A 25000-nucleotide genomic window follows, 5' to 3' on the forward strand; every position below is an offset into this window, starting at 1 on the left:
CCTATTTATCTACTTGCACTTTGACATGCTTTCGAACTGCTAGGTTGGCGGAGCTGGGACCAAGCAACGGGAGCTCACCCTGTTGCGGGGATTCAAACCTCCGACGTTCTGATTGGCAAGCCCTATGCTCTGTGGTTTAACCCAGAGTGCCACCCGCTGAGATTATTTTCCCTGTTTAGGGAAGCTTTTAATGTTTGATGGATTTCTGTATTTTAGAATTTCTGTTTTGTTGGAAGCCGCCCAGAGTGGCTGGGGGAACCCGGCCAGATGGGCGGGGTATAAATAATAAATTATTATTATTATTATTATTATTATATAACAGATACCAGTCCAAATCCTCAGCTAATAAAACCTGTTTTATTAACCTAGATTTAACCCTGAAAAGCCATAAGAATATAATCCCTCTAACTAGGAAAGAAAACCTAGAAAAAAATGGAATTTTACCAAAGCCTTGGATGCGAATTTTCTTCAATGAACTGGGCAGACTCTGCAATGCCTGCATTATTTACAATCGCTTGTGCATCTCGTAGTGATCTAATCTCAAAATTAAGAATGCAATCCTTATTAGGATGTTCAGGATTCTGTAAAATACACAAAAAAATAAGTTTAGTGGCTGCTCATTTCCATTGAAAACCACTGTTTTGTAAATCGTATACATGGAATGTTTTTAGAAGGGGGGGAATCTAAAATTTACCTTTAATATTTCATCCAGTAAAACAGATTTAATTTCTAAATCTTCAAAGTTGCAAATGTATCCGGACGTTTGAAGGGGTTCCTTAAAATACAAGTTACCATATAATCAGCAAATCAAAATTATCCGGCAGCATTTCAGGCACAAATTTCAATGCCATTTAGGACGCAATCTTATGTACACTTCCTAGGAAACAAATCCCACTAAAATCAGAGACTTAATTGTGCTGTTAATTGTGCACAGGATTGTAGACTTTGGCAATATTATCACCGGTTTTCCTGCCTACTTTATTTATCTTACTCACGCAACCTCATATCTGTGCTCCCTCTGTATTTGCGAAATGCAGAGGGAAGCCTGTGGAGCTCCTTGCAGCTTTCAGAAAGCGTCAACCTATTATTGCTGTTGTTTCTGCATTTGCAGTTTAAATCCTCAAGGGGCCGGAACACCATTCCTACAGAGAACAGCTACATCATTTGAAGCTTTTAGACTTAACAGCAGGGACTACAGAGAGGCTTGTAACATTTTCTAAACTCTAATTAACCAAGGTGTGACATCTTTTAAGGTTAAGATGACTTTAAGCAACTCTCAGATAAATTCATGGAAGATATCTCAATTTTCAGAGAACTGCAAGTACAAAGGCACTTCATCTAGCGGCAGCTAGGCTGGTGACCGTAAAACACCGGTCCTAAAGGACCCACTTGCCAGAGTGGTGTATGCCCTGGTTATCTCCCGCTTGGACTACTGCAATGCGCTCTACGTGGGGCTACCTTTGAAGGTGACTCGGAAACAACAACTAATCCAGAATGCGGCTGCCAGATTGGTGACAGGGAGTGTCCGCCGAGACCATTAACACCGGTCCTGAAAGACCTACATTGGCTCACAGTATGTTTCCAAGCACAATTCAAAGTGCTGGTGCTGACCTTTAAAGCTCTAAATGGCCTCGGCCTTGTATACCTGAAGGAGTGTCTCCACCTCAATTGTCTAGCCTGGACACTGAGGTCCACCTCTGAGGGCCTTCTGGCAGTTCCTTCCCTGCGAGAAGTGAAGCTACAGTGAATCAGGCAGAGGGCCTTCTCAGTAGAGGCAACCGCCCTGTGGAACACCCTCCCACCAGATGACAAGGAGATAAATAACTATACAACTTTCAGAAAACATTTGAAGGCAGTCATGTATAGGGATTTTTTTTTTAATTTTTAATGTTTGATGTTTTATTGTGTTCTTGTATCTGTTGGAAGCTGACCAGAGTGGCTGGGGGAAATCAGTCAGATGAGTAGGGTTCAAATAAAATACTAATAATAACAACATTTAAATATTAGGTGCTTGCGATCAGTAATAGGGATCTTCATCACCTTCATTATAAGTGGTTTCCCCAGGGACCAGAAGCATAACATGGGTCAGTGAGAAGTCATGCTTTCAGTGTTGTGGGCCCAACTCTCCCACTAGTAAGAAGTAGGATATTCACTGTCTGTGATGAGTTTCAGATGCCTGGCTAAACCCATTTTATTTAAGGAAGTCTTCACATCAGGAATGCTTCTTTGAGGTTTTAAAATTTTCTGATTTTCTTTTGTTTTCATTTCTGAGGTTTAATTTACATTTTAAGTTTTGTATGTTTTTTTAAAAAAATCGTTGTAAGCTGATTTGAGACTGGGATGGTGAGAAGTCCGATCATTTTGTAAAAATATTGATGATGATAATTAAATAGTAAATATATAATACTCTGCTTGAAAGCTTCCAGAGGATCCTGTCTAGCCACTCTCAGAGACAGAATGTTGGACTAGATGAAACTTTGGTGTGACCCAGTATTTTTACTACTACTTATGTAGTTGTTCCACCGTAATGATCCAAGAGCTCCACGAGGAGCAAGGTGGGGTGGAGGGAAGGGGGAGAGGCATCCCACCCCAAAATCACTTTGTTCCCTTAATCCCTGTTGAATTTCCACCTATTTTCACTTTGCTTCCAGCTTGACAAAAACTCCTAGTCAATCAACCAAGGAATATATGTGACAAACAATGTGCTAGAAGAACATATGATCTCAAAGTGGATCTGCAGAGAACTTCGCCAACTGTCTTCCTCCTATTCCAGCCCCCCAAAATGCAATGGGAGGTCGCAGACTCCCAATTAAAATATTTGTATTTAATTATTGCTTATTGCTGTACCTCAGGATCCAAGTTTCTGAACACATACATTCTTGTTTTCTCCATCATGGCAAAAAGCTCTGGATTATCTCTGGCCCATTTCATATCCCAAACATCTTTGCGTTCCAGTTTGAGTTGTTCACCTACTGCTTGGCTTCCTGAACTGTCTGTTATTCGGGTGTCCAAGTCAAAGAAAATCAGCATTCCTAACATGTCTATGATAGCAAGACGGCTGAAAATGAAGGGAGAATGAATGAAAACAAAAACAGTCCTTCTTTATCAAATTTCTGTCTCATATTTGAAATGGTTTACCGTGAAGGTACAGTAGACCCTTGGGTTATGTTACTCTTGAGTAACGTAAACTTCAGGTTGCAAAAGCGGCAAACCCGGAAGTATTTTTCGCGGTTTCGCTGCTCGTGCATGCGCAGAAGCGCTTTATCATGCCACCTATGTGCGCAGAAGCGGCGCCCTGGATATGGATTTTTCAGGGGGGGTGCACAGACCCCTGGAACGAATTAAATTCATATCCAGAGGGTCCACTGTATTTCTTAAACCAGAATTTCAGCCACAAATAGCACAGGTAGAACTACATATTAACAGGTAAACAATGAATTCCCAAATTGGTGTTTCTTTCAACATCATAGTAATACTGATAATTAAAATTTATAATACACCCTTCTCCAGCAGATCCCAGGACAGGTTAGAGCAATTTAAAATTCAGAATTACAAACCAGTTATCAGCTATTATATTTACAAAAAGAGGATGAGCCCTGAAGACACACATCTCAGGTGTCAAAGGCCAGGGTAAAGAGGCAAATCTTCACCATTCCCTGAAAGTTGTAGAATATAGAGAATTCCACAATTTAGGGGCTGCCACAGAAAATGCCCTCTCCCACCCCACCCCACCTTTTGAGGGGGGTAGAACTACCCTTAACACCTGGGAGGATCTGTCAGGAATGAGGTGGTCTTTCAGATCTTTGCATCCAAAGTCTTTAGGGCTTTGAATGCTAACATGAGCACCGTGAATTGGGCCTGGAAACAAACTGGCATCTGAGGCATCTGTTTTAGAATGAATAATCTGGCTGCTGCGTTTTGGACCACTTGGAAGCTTCCAAATCATCTTCAAGGGCAACATGGCGTAGAACACACTGTAATGATCCAATCTGGAAGTTACTAGAGCAGAATGCTAATATGAGGAAGGGAAGCCCTTCTCTCAACACCATTATCTGCCGGAACCTGCCCCCCACCCCACTTCAGTTAATTTTTCACCTTTTCCCCCCAGTCTATTAAAAGCCTTGGGTTGTACCCAACATAGTGCTCTGTGAACATTCCATCAGTGCAAGAATTTCTGCCTGTGCAATGGAATGTTCTCCCCCTTCCTCTTCCTGTTCACCCCCAATTCTATTCTAAGGGATTCCCCCCAACCCTTTGGAGCAGATTTGGGTAGGCATGGGTGGAGGAGGGGGGAGATGGCCCATTGCACAAGCAGAAATCCTTGCATTGATGGGATGAAATGGTTGAATGCTACCTCTTGTCTCCAATATAATATGTAATCTAATCTACAAAAAAAATCAGCCCCCTAGAATAATGTTTCAGCTAACAGAATGTATCCGAATTGGTAAAGATTGCGCCTCAAAGTTAAGAATATATTTTACAAACAAACTTCCATCTTACCTGGAGGTGCAATTCAGAGACATTTGATAAGGCCGACAGTTGAGGAGATACTTCCGAATCAAACCAACGTTGGGGAGCCTATAGCTCTGAATGGTGCCAGATTCTCGTCCCTAGGGAAAAACAACTTTTGAGAAGCGAGGAAAAATAAGCATAACACACATTTCTTTATGTGCTGATCTACGCCACGGGTAGGCAACCAGTAGTCTTATCAAATGAATGAGCCAAAGGCTTGGGAGAATAATAAAACTGTAGAGTTGGAAGGGACCATGAGGGTTCTCTAGTCCAACCCCCATTTCTGCTACTTCCTCTTCCCTTCAGTCCATTTGAAATTGCTGCGGCTGAGCAGGAATCGCTGAGCAGTGGAGAGAAAGGGGACTTAGGCACACCCCCTTTATTGGCAGCCCCACCCCTTTTCCCTCACTGCTCAGCTGTTCCTATAGTTCAGGGTGCATGAGAGAAGCTGGTGGAGGAGGAACAGAGTGATCTGTCTCCCTCTCGCAGGTTATTGTTGAGGTTTGCCCTTTCAAAAAACAGCAAAAAAATCCATTGTAGGCACTCACTTCCCCAGTGTTGCATGAGGTTTCGTGTCCATATGTGAACAACCGAACCTTCACTTTCATGCTTGAAGCCCTTTGCTTCATTTTTTTTAAAAAAAGTTTTTATTTATACTTTTCAAATTTATACATTTAATTAATTTTACAATCACTTTAACACAGGCATAGGCATAGGCAAACTCGGCCCTCCAGATGTTTTTGTAGTCCCAAAACATCTGGAGGGCTGAGTTTGCCCATGCCTGCTTTAACATTTCAAAGTTTGACTTCCCCCTTTCTGCAGTTTAAATTTATTTTTTAATATCTTCTGCATATCCAAATTCATTTAATTTGCTCATTTAATTATCTACTCTAAATATATACTCTTATGAAACTGCAAGTTATTACAATAATCCTGCCAATGTTTTTATGTTTGCAATTTATCTGTAAATAGTCAATAAACCATTTCCATTCTTTTATAAAAAGTTTGTTATCTTGAGTTCTTATTCTTCCGGTACGTTTTGCCATTTCTGCATATTCCATAAGCTTTTGTATCCATTCTTCCTTTGCTGGGACTTCTGCTTCTTTCCATTTTTGGGCGAGTAGCAGTCTTGTTGCTGTAGTCGCATACATAAATAAATTTCTATACAATTTAGGTAGTTCTGTCCCTATAATTCCCCAAAGAAAAGCTTCTGGATTATTATTATTTTACAAGGTTATTTTAAACATCCTTTTCAATTCATTATATATCATTTCCCAGTAAGCTTTAACCTTACTACAAGAAGACAGCAGCTGCGGCTGCTGTTTGTATATAATCTTTTGTGCCTGAGACTCGAATCAGCTTATCTCCTGTTTGCCACCTTCTCATGTATGCCCTGAGGCATAGTCAGTAGTGGACAGTGTAGTGAGACAGTGACACTCACCTGACCTCCAGTAGGTCATATCACTGCTGTTTACCAGCAGATAGCAGAGAGGGAAGCATACAGTGGTATCTTGGTTTTCGAACAGAATGTGTTCCAGGAGTCCGTTCGACTCCTGGAACCATTCAAAATCCAAAGCTGCGGAAGCCGCACTAGATGTTCAGCTTCCGAAAATCGTTCAAAAACTGGAACACTCACTTCCAGGTTTCAATCGTTCAGGAGCTGATTTGTTTGGGAGCTAAGGCGTTCGGCTTCCAAGTTACGACTGTATTGGAAATACATTGGTGGGAGCACCAATTGGCTCTGCTGGTGCACTTGTACCACAACAACCTCCCTGCTCCCTCTCTACCTCCCAGTGAACAGCAGCAGCAAGACTGGCCAGAGGTGTACTAGTATACTGGTATAGCCTTTTAGATTCAGCAGGGCAAGGGCAATATCGCCCAGCTATAAATCTAAGTTTATTCTTGTGCAGTGTTAAGAGAACCATGTATGCTTGGAAAAGAATATGCAAATATTGTTAAATAAATGAATGAATTAAAATAAACAGCACATTTGGTACTTACAATAATAAGTGTCTTATCAGATGCTGTTATTGCACAAATCGGATCCCTCGTTCCCTGAAACCATATCAGATGTCAAGTTTAATCACCAAAAGCAGTTTTATTCTTTGAAACAGAGGTACAGAGCAAAATCGCTAGCAAGAATATGGTAACATTTAGAAGGGAAAATACTTCTTTTGAGTTGTATGATCAAGCAATTTTCTAAGAAAAAAACACACAGAAGAAATCTAATGCACTTTCAGATTATAAACATCAACTCAAAACGGCTTTCCTTACAGACTGGCCAAACAAGATTCTAGTAAGAACTGGAACTTACTTGTAAAGCTTTCGCATAATCAAGTACTCCATCACCTGCTCCAGAAGGGGTATCATCTACATGATAAATCCTGAAAGGAAAAATGGAAAAAGGAAATTGGTACTCTCTGATGTACAGGGATATTTTTTAGGGCTTGCACATGTTGTTTCGTTTCCCAAATGTGTGTGTGTTTTCCTGTGGTTGTTCTTAATGCAGGAGGGTTTTTTAAAAAGTGGTTATAGGGTTGAGGAAGGCAAAAGGTTCTGAAGAACCTGTCTATAAGAATAAAACCCAGCGTGGGGAGTCATTCTGTCTAGAGCACATCCTCCAGTGCACTCTTGCAAACAGGAAAATACTGCACAGAAGGAGGATTGGATTTTGGAGGTAGCAGGGTGCCAGACTGAAATGAAATATGGCAATTTGATTGGGAGAAATTCTCAAAGCAAAATAATCCAAACTTCCCATTATTATTCCAGGTATGACACAAAAAATTAGGCTTGGGTCCTAAGTCAACTTAAGGAGCTTGACAGAAGCAGAACTCCTCCTTTTCTTGCCCCCTGCATTGCCCAAAATGCTTCTCTGGACACTCAGTGGGGGCCTGCCCATACAATGCAGAAGGGGAACAGAAGGGAGGTAGAGGAACAAGAAAATGGGAAACTTTCCTTCTATGAACTTCATTAAGCTAACTTATCTTAGGATCCAATACACAGCACTATAGAAACAGATATAAGAGGTGGGCCATGAAAGATCTGAATGACATCAAAGAAGAGAATCCATTGGTGTAAATAAGGGTCCCAGAAGCAGTTACAGTGAATTAGCTGTGAAGACTATTTGGCATGCTGAATAAGAGATGTTAGTCCCTTCCTGCCTAGAATATAGGCAGATATTATTTACAAATTAATTATTCACAAAGCAACTATTTTATGAATTTGCTTGCAAATCAAATGTCACAGAGATAATGCTAGGTGTTAAACAACATAGCACAGGAAAAGAAGCTGCAAAATTGGAGAACAAACCTCTCTTTGCCCTCTTTTCTAGTTCGTGAGACCTGATTAATTTCCATCGCAGTGAGCTTCTTGTCCACACGATACTGCCAGATATAAAATGCTTCTTTTGAAGCTGCTATCACCTGGGTTTTGGTCATGATAACGAACAGTGGTGCTATTATAAAATCCAAACAAGAAGCACAAATTGAATAGGCCTGTTGAATGTTTTGGTGCAATCTTATTTAGACCAAGATAAGAAGTAGGTTGTGTACATGGCATGGGTAGCCAACATGCAGGTAAGTCAACCTGAAGGTGTTGTTGTAGTAAAACTCCAATCAGCCTCAGTGAGCAGGGCCAATGGTCAGGGATGATAGGAGCTGTAGTCCGGAAACAATTGAAACTGGCTACCCTTGGGTGTCATTGCCAGGTATAAGAAAAACAACACAAATCTCATGGCCTGGTTCAAAGAGCTATATGTGCTGAACACAAAATGTGCCGGGAATTTCTAGAGAATAGATGCTGGCACACTCAAGTATACATTTCTCATTTATTTCATAATACATGTGCTTCGTATAGATAATTGTCTTTAAAAACTTTGATTTTAGAGTTATCATTATATCCATTTCCATTCCCCTACTTGACTTGTATTCATTATGCTATCAGTTTTACAAAACAATGCATTCCTAATAATGAAAAGTTTTCTGCAGAAAAAAGGTAGCAGTGGAAGTCTCCACCCCACTCCACTGGATTTGGGGCACAAGTGGAGAGTCTATGGCCTTCCTAGATGTTGTTGGACTGCAACTCCCAGAATCCCTGATCCCTGGCCATGCTAGCTGGGACTGATGGGAGTTGTAGTCAAATGGCATCTGGAGGGCCAACCATATCCCCCATTCCATAACAGTGTATGTGCTCTTTTGGGCTGTTTTGGAAGGAACAGTGGGCTATAAATTTTCTAATAACAATAAATAACAGCAACAAAAACAAATGAAAGGTAAGATCAATAATACCTGTACCACAGTATGTAACAAGGTACTTTGAAGTGTGATTCTTTCTGTTGTGCTGCTCTAACATCTACCACCAACTATAAACAGTGCAATCAACAATCTCTATTGAGCTTTATCTATCAGTCGTTTTGATAGTTTAATATCTATGGCAGAAATAACCAATGAGCAATAGAACACTGAAATTGAGAAACGTTAAGTGGGAACTATGCTTCTACGCTGCCTACCAAGCTCTGTTGTTAGAAGCAGCGAGCATGGTAAATACATTTTAAAAGCCTCCCATTGAAACCTGGCAAATATTAGCCTTTGATGAACCTGCATGCAAATGCATAATTAAAAATAATTGGAACTTGATAAGGAAAGGCAGTTGCAAATTGGGCTCAAGTACTTGACTGAAACCTGGAAATTAAACAGTTTTTGAAGATTGGAATTGCATGAATAAAGTGTGCATGCTTTAGTGATATTTGCAAAAGTCAGAACGATTGACAATATCCCTAATAAAACAGCAGATGTGTGGGTCCTTTGAAAAGTGAGCATGATCGGCACTTTTGAAAAGAGCAAATATGTTTACATCACATGCACAGATGTTCTGATGTGGTGTGGGAATGAGGAACCTGTGGCTTTCCAGATGTTGTTGGACTCCAACTCACATCAGCCTCAGACAACATGGCCAGTGATTACCAGTAGGGATACTGTAGTCTAGCAACATCTGGAGAATCACAAGTTTCCTGAGATGGAATCCAGAAGTTCAACATTTCAGTTCTCAGCCCAGCCACAAATGCACTGAGTGGCCTTGTAAAAATCCTTCATCTGCAATAAGATCCACCTTACCTATTTGAAAGGACAATATATGTGAAGCACCTTGAAATGTCAAGCATTACTCATTATTATTGTATTATTAGGTTGCATCCAATGCTGCATCTCTGCTGATGGAAAAGAGAGGAAGGTAATTTTCAGTGATTCCTCCTCCTTAATGGAGTCTTCCAAATCACCCAAATCTCCTCCAGAGGATTGGGCAACATAGCTGCCAAGTTATCCCTTTTTTAAGGGAAATTCCCTTATGCTGAATAGGCTTCCTTGTGAGAAAAGGGAAAACTTGGCAGCTATGTTGGGCAATAGGGCAGTTCATAAAAAAACCTTCTTCTTCTTTTTTTAAAAAAAATGACTGCTCCAAAGGTCTTATCTTACTACACTAGGGATTATATAGCTATATCTGAAATTTCATGCATATCAGCTAATATCTTGACCCTGCTCCACTGAATTGAAATTTCAGCCTTCACGGAAAACGGCCAAGAAAACAGCTATTTTCGTGGAGGTGGGTCAAGATATTAACTGATATGCATGAAATTTCAGATATAGCTGTATAATCCCTAGCGTAGTGGGATAAGACCTTTGGAGCAGGCTTTCTTTTTTTAAAAAAAAATTTGTTTATGAACCGCCCTATTGGGGTAGGGGGTGGGAATCACAAAATCACCTCCCTCCACATTCTGGTGACAGAAGCTCTTCTGGATCAAATAGCCTTTGTCTGCACTGGGCAGCACTGGCTACAAAACACTATGCTTTGTCAATAAAATAATATTGGCTTAAAATCCCATTCCTACCTGATGCAGCTGGCATTCTGAACAGAAATATCAATTAACAAGGAACTGGATTTAGACTAAACATGAGCACAGTTCCACTTATGGGATGCTCCCATGGGCAGAAAGTGGGACACCCCCCCCGAAACCCCCATAAAGGCTGAAGGATGCCCTAGAACAGTGTGGGAGGTAGTGGGGGGGGCTTCCAGGGGAATTTTTGTGGATGTTTCTGCTGCATCAGAATCCCTTCTGCAATCAAAGGGAGGGACATATGTCTGTATCCAGCCCGCAGTCACTTTTGCAATTAGTTTCAAAAGAAGTGGACCTAGTAGGCCATACTAAAATGGCAGTAGTAGGTAGACCTACTTCTATTACATTTTGCTAATGTTTCAAGACACTAAACAGCAAAGAGTTTGCCAGCTCTGTCGCATAAGTAGTAGTTAGCCATTTTGGATTGCCATTGCAATCTGAAATGATTTGGGGCAAAGGCTCAAGAAGCATAATGAATACAATAAAACTCTGAACATCTGCTTACCAATGTCAATATATTTTGGATCCAGAGGAGTACCAATGGAATTGCAGAGAACAAGTACATACTATGGAAAAATTAAAAACACATAACTGCCAAAGCAAAACACATAAACCACTATGTTCGGCAACTCAAATTATATTGAACTCAGCTTATATATTATTATTTAAATCTGTATCCTCCCAAGGGAGCCCATATAGATTAGGCAAGGAAATACATCCAAGATTTATGATCGCATAACAAGTTAATATTCTAAAATCATTTTTAAGGGGAGAAGAAAGGAACAAGAACTTATGTTTCATTCGTATCAAGCTAAATTCCTTTCAACTAAAACCACCCCCACAACAAGGAAACCACCCCTTTGCAACAAAATGTCACTGCTTATGAAAGGGCAAAGCACAAAATATTATGTTAGAAAGGCACTACTGAATCCCTTTGACTAATCAATGAGTTGCATCTAGATTACTTGAACTTGGATCCCACTGAAATCAATATGAAAAGTTAATCACAACTAAGTAAAATTCATGTTGCCTGTTTAGTGAGGTTTCTGAAGCCAAGATAGTATATTTTGGGTTTATACGTCACTCAAAGAAGGTCAAATATACTATCACTCTCTGTGAAACAGTACAGATCTAAAGGGGCAGTTCCAGAAATTATAATTCAATGAAATGGGTGCTGATTACATATACCTAAATGGTAAATCACATCATACCCATATAAGCCACCCATTAAAGCAGCATATAAAAGAATTGTTTTACCATTGCACCAAGAGAGTCAGTTTCGTGCTCCTCCTTTGTAAGCATTGTACAAGAGATATGGGAAATAATTAATTCTTTTGGCAAAGAAAAGAATACCAATTAAACTAAGTATATTGTATATAACAGCAAAAAGAAAAAGCGAGGCTGTTGGATTTCTTCCATATAGCTTCCAAATTATTAACAGTGATGTAGAAAAATTTACTTGCACCATAGCATTTTGCTCTATGTCCTTCCCAGTGCCTTTTTTTCTGGAGGGACGCAGGGGTACGCATAGCACTAAACATTTTGTGAATCTTTCTACTTTTGTCCATTTACTGTATTTACTTCCCCCCCGATTTGAACTATAAAATGGTGATTTTCTTGAGTCAAAATGAGAGTAACCCTAAACATTCTAAAGAAATAAGCACTGGTCCTTTCTAACTGCATCTCATTTCAAAATACAAAGCCATGTTCTCAACATCAAAGGAGGACTGTTCCTTGGGTTTAGTAATGTTAGAGAGAGTTGGTTTACATAATCAAGCAGACTCAATGGAAAGCTAAAAAGCAGGTGCTCCATAAGTACAGTATTCAGCGTGACATTAAGGCTACAAAATAAACTTAGGTACATATTCAAACTCTTGATTTTTCCTTTGCTGGAGCAAGGCACACTCCCAACTGCCCATCGGCAAAGAGGTTGCAGGATCATGCCTTGCTCAAGGAGTGGGGAGGCAATTTTCAAGTAATGGAAATTGCTTCTGCCCCCCAGCACAGTTTTGGAACCACCTAGGGGAAGGGAAGGCTTGCAAAGCCCTTTCCTGTGCTGCTCTCTGTTCCAACCTCTGATGTTGCAGGTTGAAAGGCTCATAGTGGGGAGAGCTTTGCAAGCCCTCCTATGCTCCTCATTTCAACGTCTAACATTGCAGGTTGAAAGGAGGAGCGAAAGAAAGAAAGAGCTCTGTAAGCTTCCCTGCACCACCAGAAGTTGAAAGGATCAGCGCAGGAAGGCTTGCAAAGCACAGGGCTTGTCAACACTCCTTGCATTGTGCTTCTCATTCTTGAGAACTCTGTACAATGGATTGTGACTGGTGGGTTGGCCAACGAATTGGGAGCCAAAAACATTCCCCACCTGTTTTGAATATAAGCCTGCTGGGAGGGTTTTACTGTTGTTTATTTTATGTTCTAGGCAGCACCTCCTGATGTTATTGACACTTCAGAAATAACAACAACAACAACAACAACAACAACAACAACAACAACAACAACAAATCAGTGCTTTGAAGATTTACAACTTGCAGCAGAGCTTTCAACTACAGCTTCTAACTAGTTCTTGCCACAAGGATGTTAAGCTCCTATATCTTTGAAGGGAACTGAATTGGTAATGAGTGGACCTTCTATCAGGGCTCTGCAAACAAATTAACTGTCCCATTTTCTAATTCAAAGTGATTCATCAAGAGTTATAAGGTAACTAGGGATACCTGAAGTTGATTTTCATCGGCTTTGGTTGCCAAAATGCAGAAGTCTCCACAGGTTGTAATGGAAATCAGACTCTTGACATATTTCAGATACTTTTCATTGTTTTTTATGTCCCAGAAGACCACACAGTACTCTGGACGGTCAGGTCGGGTATATGCATAAACCACTGTATTAGTGCAGTAACCCCACTGTCAACAAAGAAAACATTATTTGTTATTCATAGTAGAGAGTAACATATAGAGAGATTATTCATAGTGTAGAGCGGGGTTTCCCAAACTTGGGTCTTCAGACTTTTTGGGGGGACTAGAATTCCCATCATCCCTGACCACTGGTCCTGCTAGCTAGGGATGATGGGAGTTGTAGTCCAAAAACAGCTGGAGACCCAAGTTTGGGAAACCCTGGTATATGTACAGACCTACCACTCATCATTACTATTCTCCTCAAGAGAATATAACTAACTCTAATGAACATGGTGAAGAGCTGCTGCTATTTATTATTATTATTATTATTATCATTGTTATTATTATTATTATCATCATCATCATTATAATATACCAATATATATACCGCCCTTCATCCTAGATCATGGGGCGGTTTACAATACAAATACAATACAATACAAAAACACAAAAATACCACAATAACAAAAAACAAACAAACAATTACACCTCACCCACCTCGGTTTAAATGGCCATAGGTTGCTTAATTAGCCAAAGCCCTGGGAGAAGAGGAATGTTTTTCCTTGGCACCTAAAGATATGTAATGAGGGTGCCAGGCGAGCCTCTCTGGGGGAGCATTCCACAAGTGGGGAGCCACTGCAGAAAACGCCCATTCTCATGTTGCCACTCTCTGGACTTCTCATGGAAGAGGCAAATGAAAAAGGGTCTCAGGTGGGGAGAGGCGGTCTTTGAGGTGTTGTGATATCCCAGAGATGTGATTCATTTTAATATCATAATTTCCGGCTGCTCTTTCTGTAGTGCTTGCAAATGGCGCTGTAAGCCTTCCAGTGAAAGTGGCATTCTGCAGCTACTTACCTTATAGTCTGGCCGAATATTTGCAAAATAAATACATTGGTCAACGGCTAGTGATATTTTTAAGCCTCCTCCTTCCCAAGACAGAGCTGAAACTTGTTTGCCTGGAACCTTCAGGGTACGCAAATGCTGAAACGACACCATCCATTCATTGGTTACACGTTATCTGTAGGACTTCCAATCCTACTGCAGAATAGGTGTACATGAACTCAAGAAGGCCTGGGCCAATCTAATAGGATGACTTGAGAGAGGTAATTTGTGTGCAATAAGGGTTAAGGTATAACTGTGATAAAGAGCTTGGCATTCCCCCCCTTCTTTTCTTTTTGTTTTCTCTTTTCTCCTCTTCTTTTTTGGCTTCTCTCTCTCTCTTAGCTTAGCTTGTCTTTTATTGTATATTATGTTGAAAACTTTCAATAAAAATGATTACGTAAAGAGAGAGGTAATTTGTGATACTGTATCTCCTGAAATTAAATTCTTTAAAAACAGGAACAGACAACATTTATGGAGAGAGCTACTATTTAATTTTAGCCAACCAGAGTACACCACATCAAACAGGAAAATGAAATAAATGCATTTACCTCACCAAATGGAGAGTAGAACTGAACCACGTTTATATCTTTATCTTGTCCAGCTATTTTCTGGAAGCCTGCAATAGCCAGGACATTTCCACAGTGGTTCCACTGGAGAGTCACAACATTCAGAGCAGCGTCGATTAAGACAGGATCTGGTTGTTATAAGTTTGGAAAAGAAACGTTATAGACAGAGCTCTTACAAATAGCTTGTCTGGAAAAAAAAAGATCTGAGTTACATCACCCTCCAGCAAGACCTCCAAGCCTGAAATTCACAGTGCTTCTTTCAATGAGTAATCAGAAGTTGTGCTTACTTTGATCATTCTCATGTCTCATTATTTGGCATCTTCCATTGTCAAAACAAATAGCAAGGCAAGGACAATCTGGTTCAATGTAGCCCTCCGTTCCAGGGTACCAGTGGATTCCAGCAATACTGAATGCTCCAGTTACATTCACCAAACAGTTCATTTTCATTTTCATCTAAAGTGACCATTTAACATATGTAAGTAAAAATGAACTTGACAAAACTATCACCAGTGGCTTAAACAGATGTGCAGGTTGATGCTGTGCAAGTTTATTTGAAAGAAAGACCCACTGCATTAAATTAGTTTTACTCCCAAGTAAGTTTGCTGAATGGAAGAACCAATCTTAGCTTAAATATAAACCAATGCAAACCAAGATATTTTTTTTTCAAAAGCGAAGTACATAAACGAATGAAAGAATAAATAGGCAGCTAACTCTGGCTGGAATCCACATATCAATTAAGTCAAAGTGCTGGCATTCCGTCCAAGTTGATGGCACTGGCTTCAGTAAAATCACCTTCATTGGTTGCTGTAACCAGCTGCCTCTGTATTTGTGCTCTATTAAACACCATTACATGCTCCTGTTTTCAATTCCTGTGGTGATTGCAGAACAGTTTTTAAGCACATCATTACAGAAGGATAAGCACCAGTGACTTTATGCAGCACCAGTGTAGATCAGGCAGAAAAAAATCTTCCCAACTGTGAAAACAACCAGACAGTGAAGGCACCCAATAGTAGACTATGGATTATACTTCTTACACTTCTGAACTTACCATAAAAGTCCCATTCTTGTCATAAATGTGTATTTCACCATTTGCCATTCCAAAGAGTAGAGTCCTGCCATCTGGAGACCATGCAACATGATGGAGTTGTACTTTCAAATCCTTTCCCCAAATACGATTCCCTTTTAAGAGAAAATACGTTCAACACAGCCTACAACTAAAAATAAATTTTATGACACTTAAAATACTAAAGGATTGCTGCTGCAAAAGTTCAAATGATGAATGTTAAGTCAGGCAAACATAGACGGCAAAAAAGAGAAATGTATTCTGCTCTCTTTTCTATTTTTATATAAATGTTCCATGAACACAGCTCTGTTCCATTCATGGAATAAAATTGAGAATCTTAACCAGGCACCCCCAAACTTTGGCCCTCCAGATGTTTTGGACTACAATTCCCATCTTCCCCAACCACTGGTTCTGTTAGCTAGCGATCATGGGAGTTGTAGGCCAAAACATCTGGAGGGCCGCAGTTTGGGGATGCCTGATCTAAACCATTGTAAACATGACAGTATGTCTTTACTATGCTTTTGATAGTATATGTGTTCAACTATTAATAGACACATGAGTCTAATTGCATATCATCATACATTCCAATAAATCTACTTGACATATTAAAAATAATATTCATGTATTAAAATTATTGGGTAAGGTGACATACAGACATATCCTGATTTCAATGGCTGTTTATATAGTATTCACCAAGCAAAGAATGTGCTTTTATCTCAGGGAATTTAAGCTCATTTTTATTAGCTTTCATTTTCATATGTAAAAATGTAGAAATACAGAGCGCAAAAACCTCATGGGCGAGTTCTAAAGTAGCACAAACAGGAATCCACTCTTGCAGTGGGGCTTCTCCTCCCTCTCCTTCTCCCTGTGTCTGTTGAAAATCTGCATCAAATTCCAGATGGGGGGGGGCACATGGGGAAAGGAAGGAGGAGAGAGACCTAAAGTACCAACGTACAAGGGTGGGGGGCAGACATCATTGGATGTCACCCCTATATTCCTGTGGTCAGATATCATCAACACAGCAGTTGCAAATTGAAAAGGAGGACAATAAGATTTTGGCAAACAAAAATACAATTTTTAGGAGTCACAATTCTATGAGAGCAAATATATTCAAATGCAAAGTCATCTGCAATGTTTGTGAATCATATCCACTGTGAACGATGCTACAAGAGTCTTTCATTTAGCACAAGAATACTCTGTGTGCTAGTAATACAGGAGATACTTTACCATCCACAGAACCAACAATTACAGCACCGTCTTCATATATAATGCAAATTTTTTGACCATCAGCATTCCATCGCATGCTTCGAACAACAGATTTATTTCTGTTGTTGATCATTTCCTCATACCAAGAACCTAAAGCCAAAGAATAAATGTTTAGCCACACCTTCAACACTGCTGTACTTCATCTGAACTATTTCTATTAGAAGTAAACCAGTTGGAATTATCTGCCAAAAACCTTGCACATTACCTGGGGAGCATGTTAAATCATAGTAAGAAATATTTTAAAATAATTTACTAATCAATACAAAATAATGATGACTTAAATCTGTGCTCATCTCTTGATTGACGGCTTTGGCCCTGTATACCTGAAGGAACATCTCAACCACCATTGCTCAGATTGAGATTGAGCACTGAAGGCCTTCTGGAGGTTCCCACACGGTGATAAGTGAGATTACATGGAACCAGGCAGAGGGCCTTCTCAGTAGTGGCACCCGCCCTGTGGAATGCCCTCCCATCAGGTGGCAAGGAAATAAAAAAGTATTTGACTCTTAGAAGACATCTGAAGACAACCCTGTATTGGGAAGTTTTTAATGTTTGATGTTCTTATCAACGTTTTGTCGTGTTTTGAATATTCTGTTGGGAGCTGCCCAGAGTGGCTGGGGCAGATGGACGGCATAGAAATATCATCATCATCATCATCATCCCCCCCATATTTATAGGGAAGATACTAAATGATTGGTGGAAAAACTCTTATCTATTTTAATTGGAGCAAAAAGAGCTAAGAATTAACAACAAAAGAAACACTGCCTGTTCTATGAAAAAGATGGTTTTAGAACTCCAAATTTCAAACCAGCTTTATTAAAAATCGCAAGCTTCCAATGAATTTAAGAAAGCTTGATCCATGAAATAACAAAATCTAAGCACATCAGCTGCTGTGATTATACATAATGACAGCAAACAGCCCTACTACACATGGCAACCTGTCAGATCAAAATACATGTAGGCTAAAAGGCAGATATGCTGTTGGTGAGAAGAGGGGCAAAAAGGCAAGATTTAAGAATAAATCAAATAGCCCTGTGTGCTTTATTGCTGGTTAAGTGACTGGCTTTACAGCACTTGAAGGAGTGGACAGCTCCCTCCAGTAGCTCAGTGGCTGGAGGAACTTCCTCTCTTGCAGCATATGGAAGAGCTACTTTCTCTGTGAAGGGGCAAAGAGCACAACTATTCTGAGAACTGCGACCCCTTTTTAGAGTAATGGGCTATCCTTGAGTCCCATATTTGACCCCCTCCCCCATTTTTCTATATGAATTAATATTTAATTCTTAGTTTTCTCCATATGTGCCTGACTTTGCAAAATGGTATTGTGAATTGTCCTGCTTTCCTTTTTTGTGCCGTTATGGAAAAACTTACAACTCAATCTTCTTCTTCTCTTTTTTTAAAAAAGAATAAATTGATTAAGGTAAGCATCTAGAATAATTTTTAAAATAATTAAATAATGCTACTCGCGGCTTTGTAACCAGCAATTGAAAATCTAGAGAAGCATTGTACAAATCTCAAAGGCATCTATTATTTGAGATTCCACAAAGGTACAATAAAGACTTGGGATACCACTGTGATATTATTGCCAATCTCCAACAAATCGTCTACCTTTATACAGCATCCACACAATAATAAGTCCATGCTCATCACTGCTGGTCAATTTCTGATACTGTTCATTCCAAGTCACTACTTGCACAGCACCTAGAAAATGATAGATGATTATATTATTGGATTACAACAGTTTTGTTAATAACACACAATTAAAATGTTATTAATTCATAAAAATCAATTATCCAGAAACATCAGTCATAATAATATACAGCCGTACCTTGTTTTGCAGCTGGGATCCATTCTGGAGCCTCGGCTGCTAGCCGAAAAGGACGCAGGGCAAAGCACTGTGTTTGCGCATGCGTGTGGAGCGGTTTGTGCTTCTGCGCATGCGTGAGCGGCAAACCCGGAAGTAACCCGTTCCGGTACTTCCCGGTTTGCCGCGGACATTTGCTGGAATGGACATTAGGTGAGGCGGACGTTTGTGGAGGTATTACTGTAACAGTATTTGTGAGCTCATGTATACAGGGCATAATCCACCACGATATAAAGCAATAGGGCATAATGAAAAAATAAAGTATAGCTTGGATCCAATGGAGTTATTCCATTCACTGAATATATATATATATTAATGCAAGGTCTTTTGATACAACAGGGGTTCCTAGAAATGGAAGAGAGAAAATATTAGCTAATTTTCCCTCCCCACTAGAGCTCCAAGCACCTCTGCCTATATTGGTCCAAGGAGATATGTCATGTCTTTGAGCATATTTTGGGGATATATGGGAAATTTGGAATTCACCTTCTCCCGTGTCCACTCATAGGAGTCTTTGCTAGATTCAAGACCCTTACATGATGCTTTTCACTTATTTTTCTCTTTGTATAATTGCATTTTAACATGTTAATCTTCTATACCACTTTGGCATACTGAAATTATAAGCGATTTAAACTAGTCTATAATGAATGTATATTAAATACAGAATCATAATGACTCTCACCAGTGTGACCTTCCAGTGTTTGATTCATTGAGAGATTGCTAGGTGCTGCAAGCCCCTTTGCTTTGGATTCATCTAAAAAAGAAGTTTAAGTATCATTTTAAAACAAAGGCTGGAATCCTAAATTGTTCTCCCTGTGGCACAAAGCTTCTGCAGTTCTTAACAACATATACACCTATACTCAGGGGTCAACAACCATCAGAAACAGGGATGCAAAATGTGAGGGAAAGGTGGACTAAAGTCTAATTCCTTAGAGCTTCTCCATGGCTTGCCTGGGCTGCCCACCCGTCTCCCCCTCGCTTCCCTTCTCCCCAGCCTCCATCCCATAAATACGTACCATTCCACTTCACCAAACCTATCCACAGTCCCCTTAGAGCTCACAAAACTTGCCCCATGAACCCACTTTCTGCATGTTTGTATAGGATTCCCTGGTGTTTGCATCACAGGACCAGAAAAATGGTTGATTGCACTCATCCATATGCCTATCACGCAATGAAAATGTCAGATCAGAATGAGTGTGTTGCACTGCGACAGCAAAACATCGAGGGCATTGCACTGCTACAATAACTCAGGATAGTGTGACCACATTGGCACCAGTCATGTGGCCATAGAGGGAGCAAGTTGACAGACGAGCCACAGAGCAAAAGAGAGACCATCATATGCCACCACAGAATGGGAACCAGATTGTACTGATGCAATGCTAGTAACTGTTTTCAAATATCTGATAGGCGCAACGGAAGTGTCACTTACCTGTTTTTGTCTCCAATTTTAAAACTTTCAGCAGACCATCTTCTCCCCCACATGCTATATAGCCCTGGTCCTTGCTCCAAGAAATAGATCTTAGCCGAACATTGCCAGGAATTGTAATCTGAAAGGAAGATGGTTTCGTTATGGAAATTGAAACCAAGTTCAAAATTGCTGACTTCAAAATATGGACCGGTTGTACACCATAAATTCAAAGCGCATACACCCCACCCCTGGCAAGAATCCTGGGAACAGTGGTTACCTTTTTGCAGTGCCACAATTTCCAGCGCCCTTAACAAACTACAATTCCCATTCTTGGAGGGTGAGGTGCTTTAAATGTATGGTGTGACTCACATCACTTCTCCAGTATACACGGCGCTTTAAACGGTAATAAGGTCATATCTTGGATCTCAAACGCCTTGGCTCCCGAAAAAATCGGCTCCCGAATGATCGAAACCTGGAAGTGAGTGTTCCAGTTTTTGAATGATTTTCAGAAGCCGAACATCCGCTGTGGCTTCCGTGGCTTCCGATTGGCTGCAGGAGCTTCCTGCAGCCAATCAGAAGCCGTACTTTGATTTCCAAACGTTTTAGAAGTCGAACAGACTTCAGGAACGGATTCCGTTTGATTTCCAAGGTACGACTGTATAAGCAAAAGACAGGCCCCTGCCTCAAAGAGCTTTATAAACTGTAAGAAGTTCTATTCAGGCTATACAACTGAAATGAAAAGGTTTCTGGGGCAACATGGGGGTCAAACAGAGGGGAAAAGAACACCAAAAGGGTAAAAAAATAACTATTGAAAGCTTCAAAAGTTGCTCCAGTATCAGAAAGGTTTGCTATTCCCAGAGGGAATAGCTGACACAATCTGGAGGAATTAAATGAGGTGGGGTTTTACTGTTGTAGTTTCAACACAGCAGACCCTCCAAGTGTCCCTATTTTCCAGGGACAGCCCTAGATTTACAGCAGCTGTCCCAGTTTCTGATTTGATCCTGGAATGTCCCACTTTTTCTTAGGTGGTCCCTATTTTCATAGGAGAAATGTTGGAGGGTATGGAGTTATGCACACCTCCGTCCGTCCCCCAAAGCCAAGGAGATAAGTAACTCTACTTTAGAAGACATCTGAAGGTACCCCGGTATTGGGAAGCCTTTTTATTTTTATGTTTATGTGTTTGGAACCACCTGGAGTGGCTGGGGCAAGCCACTCAGATGGGTGGGGTATAAATATTATTATTATTATTATTATTATTATTGAATAGGCTGTCCTTATTTTCATCAGAGAAATGTTGGGGGGTATGACAGCAAGGTAACAATATTCAACATGTAAATCAATAGGACTAAGCACCTTTCATAAAAACAACAAACAACTGTGTAAAAATAATAATCTTATTGTGGTCATGTCCCACTTTCCTCCTGGCATGTGGTTCACAATGTGGGGGCACACGCCCCATAGGGGGGCAATTTGCTGTTTTTTGGGAGGGCAATTTGAGAATGAGTTATTAACAGTTAATGACCTTTTAAGCTTCCTCCACTTGAATAGTTCACTTTTTGAATAATAAAAATTATATGTCACGGAGTGGAGGCATCAGGATTTTAGAGATGCTTAGGTGGGGCATGGCCCAAAAAAGGTTGGGAACCACTGCTCCGTCCTTGCGCTACGTGCACATTCAGACGTTCCCAACCAGGGTTTCCCAAAGTTGGGTTCTCCGGCTGTTTCCCCGGCTACAACTCGCGTCATGCCTAGCTAGCAAAGGTTTATGGAGGATGGAGACTGCAGTCCGAAAACAGCCGGAGTCCCAAGTTTGGGGAGCGTCGCCCCCGACCTACACGGAACTCGCGTCTAAACCCTCGGGCGACGAAAATGCGCGGCGGGTGTCACGTGTGAGGCGCTTCGACACGTGTCTACCACCACCACCAACAACAACAAACGAGGATCTCTTCTGGCTGCAATCCGAAAACAACAACACGCGTAGGCGAAGGAAAGCAGTGATGGTAGCAAAGGGGAGGGTCGCTCTCGGGGGAGAAATCACTTTTTAGGAGGAAAGTGAACTTTTGGAGCATGCGCCATGCCCCACCCCGAAGGTCCGGGGAATGTTTGTGTGATTTCAAGGCAGCCCCGTTTTAACCGTCTCCCCAGATTTCGCCCCCCCCCAAAACACACACACACACGCGAAAGCCTTTACCTTCTTGCTCAGGTAGACAAACATCCTGCCGAGAGTCTTCCTCCTATGGATTCACGCGCGCGCCGCCACCGCCGTCTCCATGGCAACAGAGGCCTAGCGCCTCCGGCTCGCCTTAGCAAACCGCCGCCGCCTCGGAAGAAAAGCTTCCGGGTCAGAAGAGAAAGGAAAGGAAATAAAGTTTAAGAACAGCAACAGCAACAGCAACGACAACAACGACAACAACAAAAAAGGAAAGAAAATCCAAGTCTCCCGCGGCATTTCAAGCCTTGTCTACGTGCCCCCTGCTTCCTCCTCTTCGCTTATTCTGAGGCTTCGTGCGCGCTGCTGCAAAACAACAAACCAAAAAACCTGTCATTGCTCCTCCATAATTCGCGACTGTTTTGCTTCCTGGTTTCCGTAATAAGAACAAGAACAACGACGATGCATTGTTTATATGCCGCCCATCTGACTGGGTTAACTCATATATAGGCTATATATTACAAAGTAATAATCATAGATAAATAAGAATACAAATGGTCCAACGGGACCATTCCATTGTAACTATCCAACCTCAAAATTTCAACACTCCTTCCGATGGTTTGAGCCCTTTTCCGTTTTAGCAGTATAAATTCTACAAATACCTTCCATATCTCCAAATCATTTCTCCTGCCCATTCCCCGTCATACCTTAATGACACATGTTAGTTTCTCATTAATAGCTAAATCTCACATCTCTGCAGAGCTGCCAAGTTATCCCTTTTTTAAAGGGATTTTCCCTTATGCTGAATAGGCTTCCTCACGAGAAAAGGGAAAACTTGGCAGCTATGCATCTCTGTATTCCTTTGGGTTAACTCTTCTAGCACACACACACACACACACCACCACCACCGCCGCTGCTTAAAAGTTTTGGATTTTGGACGCCGGTGAACAAAGGGAAGGGCAAAAACGAATGGAAAAATAGGATCTGCCAGCTGAGCCAAGTGCACTCCTGCTCCTATAAAAATTGTACAGAAAGGGGCATTGCAGCAGATTATTATTATTACATTTATATGCCACCTTTTCCTTCGAATGAGCTCAAGGTGGTGTACACGATTCTTCTGCAAGAGGACTGCGCTTCTGCTCCTATAATAATTGTGCAGAAGGGAGCATTGCAGAAGATCATTACGATTATTACTACATGTTTTTCTTCCATTGCGCTCAAGGTGGTGTACATGGCTCTCCCTTTCCCCATTTCATCCACACAACAACCCTGTGAGGTAGGTTAGGCTAAGAGATGGTGACTGGCCCAAGGTGAGCTTCAGGCTGAGTGCGGATTTGAACCCAAGTACCCTTGGTCCTAGTCTAACCCAGAGCTTTCCAAACTTTTCGTGTTGGTGACACACTCTTTGGACATGCATCATTCCACAACACAGTAATTCAGTTATATATAAATTTCATTAAATTTTCTGTTTTACAATTTGGAATACTCATTTTACATCCTTAAGATATCAATGTCTTGCCTTCTCTTTCCATGGTTCATTGTATATATCATAAATCCCTGCATTTTTTTTTTTTACAAAAACTATACCATTCAGTATTCCATTATTGTATCCATCAAAACTTATTTACACTGTTGAATTTATCTTAATGCTGCCAGCATTTTCAGCTGTTCACAATTATTTCCCATATATTAAATAAACATTTTCTAATCTTTAAACGTTTCTTCTTCTTCTTCTCTTGTTCTATATGTTAATGTCTGCAAGTTGTACATATTCTGTCAAGTTGCCATGCTTCTTTGGTTGGGACCTCACTCGTATTCCATTTTTTTGGCTAACAAAACACAGGCTGCAGTAGTAGCATACATAAATAATCTTTTTTGACACCTGCAAAAGTAATTCAGATTTGCATCATTTCGTGACACAGTAATTTGGTTTTACTAGCAAACCAGAGGTTCAACTAGCCCCTTTCCAGAACTGGGAAAAGGGTGGGGTGTGTTCACACGATACACCTATGCATTACAGCCGACACACTAATGCAGGCATCCCCAAACTCGGCCCTCTAGATGTTTTGGGACTACAACTCCCATCACCCATAGCTGACAGAACCAGTGGTCAGGGATGATGGGAATTGTAGTCCCAAAACATCTGGAGGGTCGAGTTTGGGGGTGCCTGCACCAATGTGTCACGACACAGAGTTTGGAAAGCTCTGCTCTAACCATTATGACACACTGGCATATGTAGATTGTTATGCCCTGGTACCTGGCTATCTTGTACCTAAGTCTATGTAGGCACCATGGCTTTAAAGCACACCCCCCCCCCAAATCCTGGGAACTGTAGTTTACCCCTCAAGAGTTACAATTCCTAGCACCCTTAAACTACAGTTCCTATAATTCTTTAGTGGGTGGATGGGAGGCCATGTGCTTTTGACTATATGAGGTGCATGCAGACTGAATGAAATCATAGAAATCATAGAATTGTAGCATCAGATGGGACCTTGGGGATCATCTAGTTCAACTCCCTGCA

At 40.8% G+C, this 25000-nt stretch overlaps 1 protein-coding gene across 2 annotated transcripts in view; it reads right to left on the reverse strand.

The window, feature by feature from the left end:
• Positions 1 to 22672, reverse strand: part of WDR35 (WD repeat domain 35) — a 37350-nt gene extending 14678 nt beyond the window's left edge. The window contains exons 1-19 of one of the 2 annotated variants that reach the window (XM_060272431.2): positions 22522 to 22672; positions 20352 to 20469; positions 19605 to 19676; positions 18670 to 18762; positions 17026 to 17154; positions 15784 to 15914; positions 15023 to 15188; positions 14718 to 14863; positions 14143 to 14268; positions 13111 to 13296; positions 11657 to 11689; positions 10905 to 10965; positions 7822 to 7966; positions 6827 to 6896; positions 6514 to 6567; positions 4501 to 4610; positions 2848 to 3058; positions 695 to 775; positions 445 to 581 (exon numbers count right to left, since the gene is read on the reverse strand). In XM_060272431.2, the coding sequence (XP_060128414.2) occupies positions 445 to 581; positions 695 to 775; positions 2848 to 3058; positions 4501 to 4610; positions 6514 to 6567; positions 6827 to 6896; positions 7822 to 7966; positions 10905 to 10965; positions 11657 to 11689; positions 13111 to 13296; positions 14143 to 14268; positions 14718 to 14863; positions 15023 to 15188; positions 15784 to 15914; positions 17026 to 17154; positions 18670 to 18762; positions 19605 to 19676; positions 20352 to 20469; positions 22522 to 22545 (2093 nt within the window). In that variant the 5' untranslated portion in view covers positions 22546 to 22672. The remainder of the gene's footprint in view (positions 1 to 444; positions 582 to 694; positions 776 to 2847; positions 3059 to 4500; positions 4611 to 6513; positions 6568 to 6826; positions 6897 to 7821; positions 7967 to 10904; positions 10966 to 11656; positions 11690 to 13110; positions 13297 to 14142; positions 14269 to 14717; positions 14864 to 15022; positions 15189 to 15783; positions 15915 to 17025; positions 17155 to 18669; positions 18763 to 19604; positions 19677 to 20351; positions 20470 to 22521) is intronic. The other variant, XM_060272432.2, reaches the window with a different exon arrangement.
• Positions 22673 to 25000: the final 2328 nt, after the last annotated feature.

The sequence above is a fragment of the Zootoca vivipara genome, chromosome 3 (assembly GCF_965207765.1).
Source record: "Zootoca vivipara chromosome 3, rZooViv2.hap1.1, whole genome shotgun sequence".
NCBI classification, from domain to species: domain Eukaryota; kingdom Metazoa; phylum Chordata; class Lepidosauria; order Squamata; family Lacertidae; genus Zootoca; species Zootoca vivipara.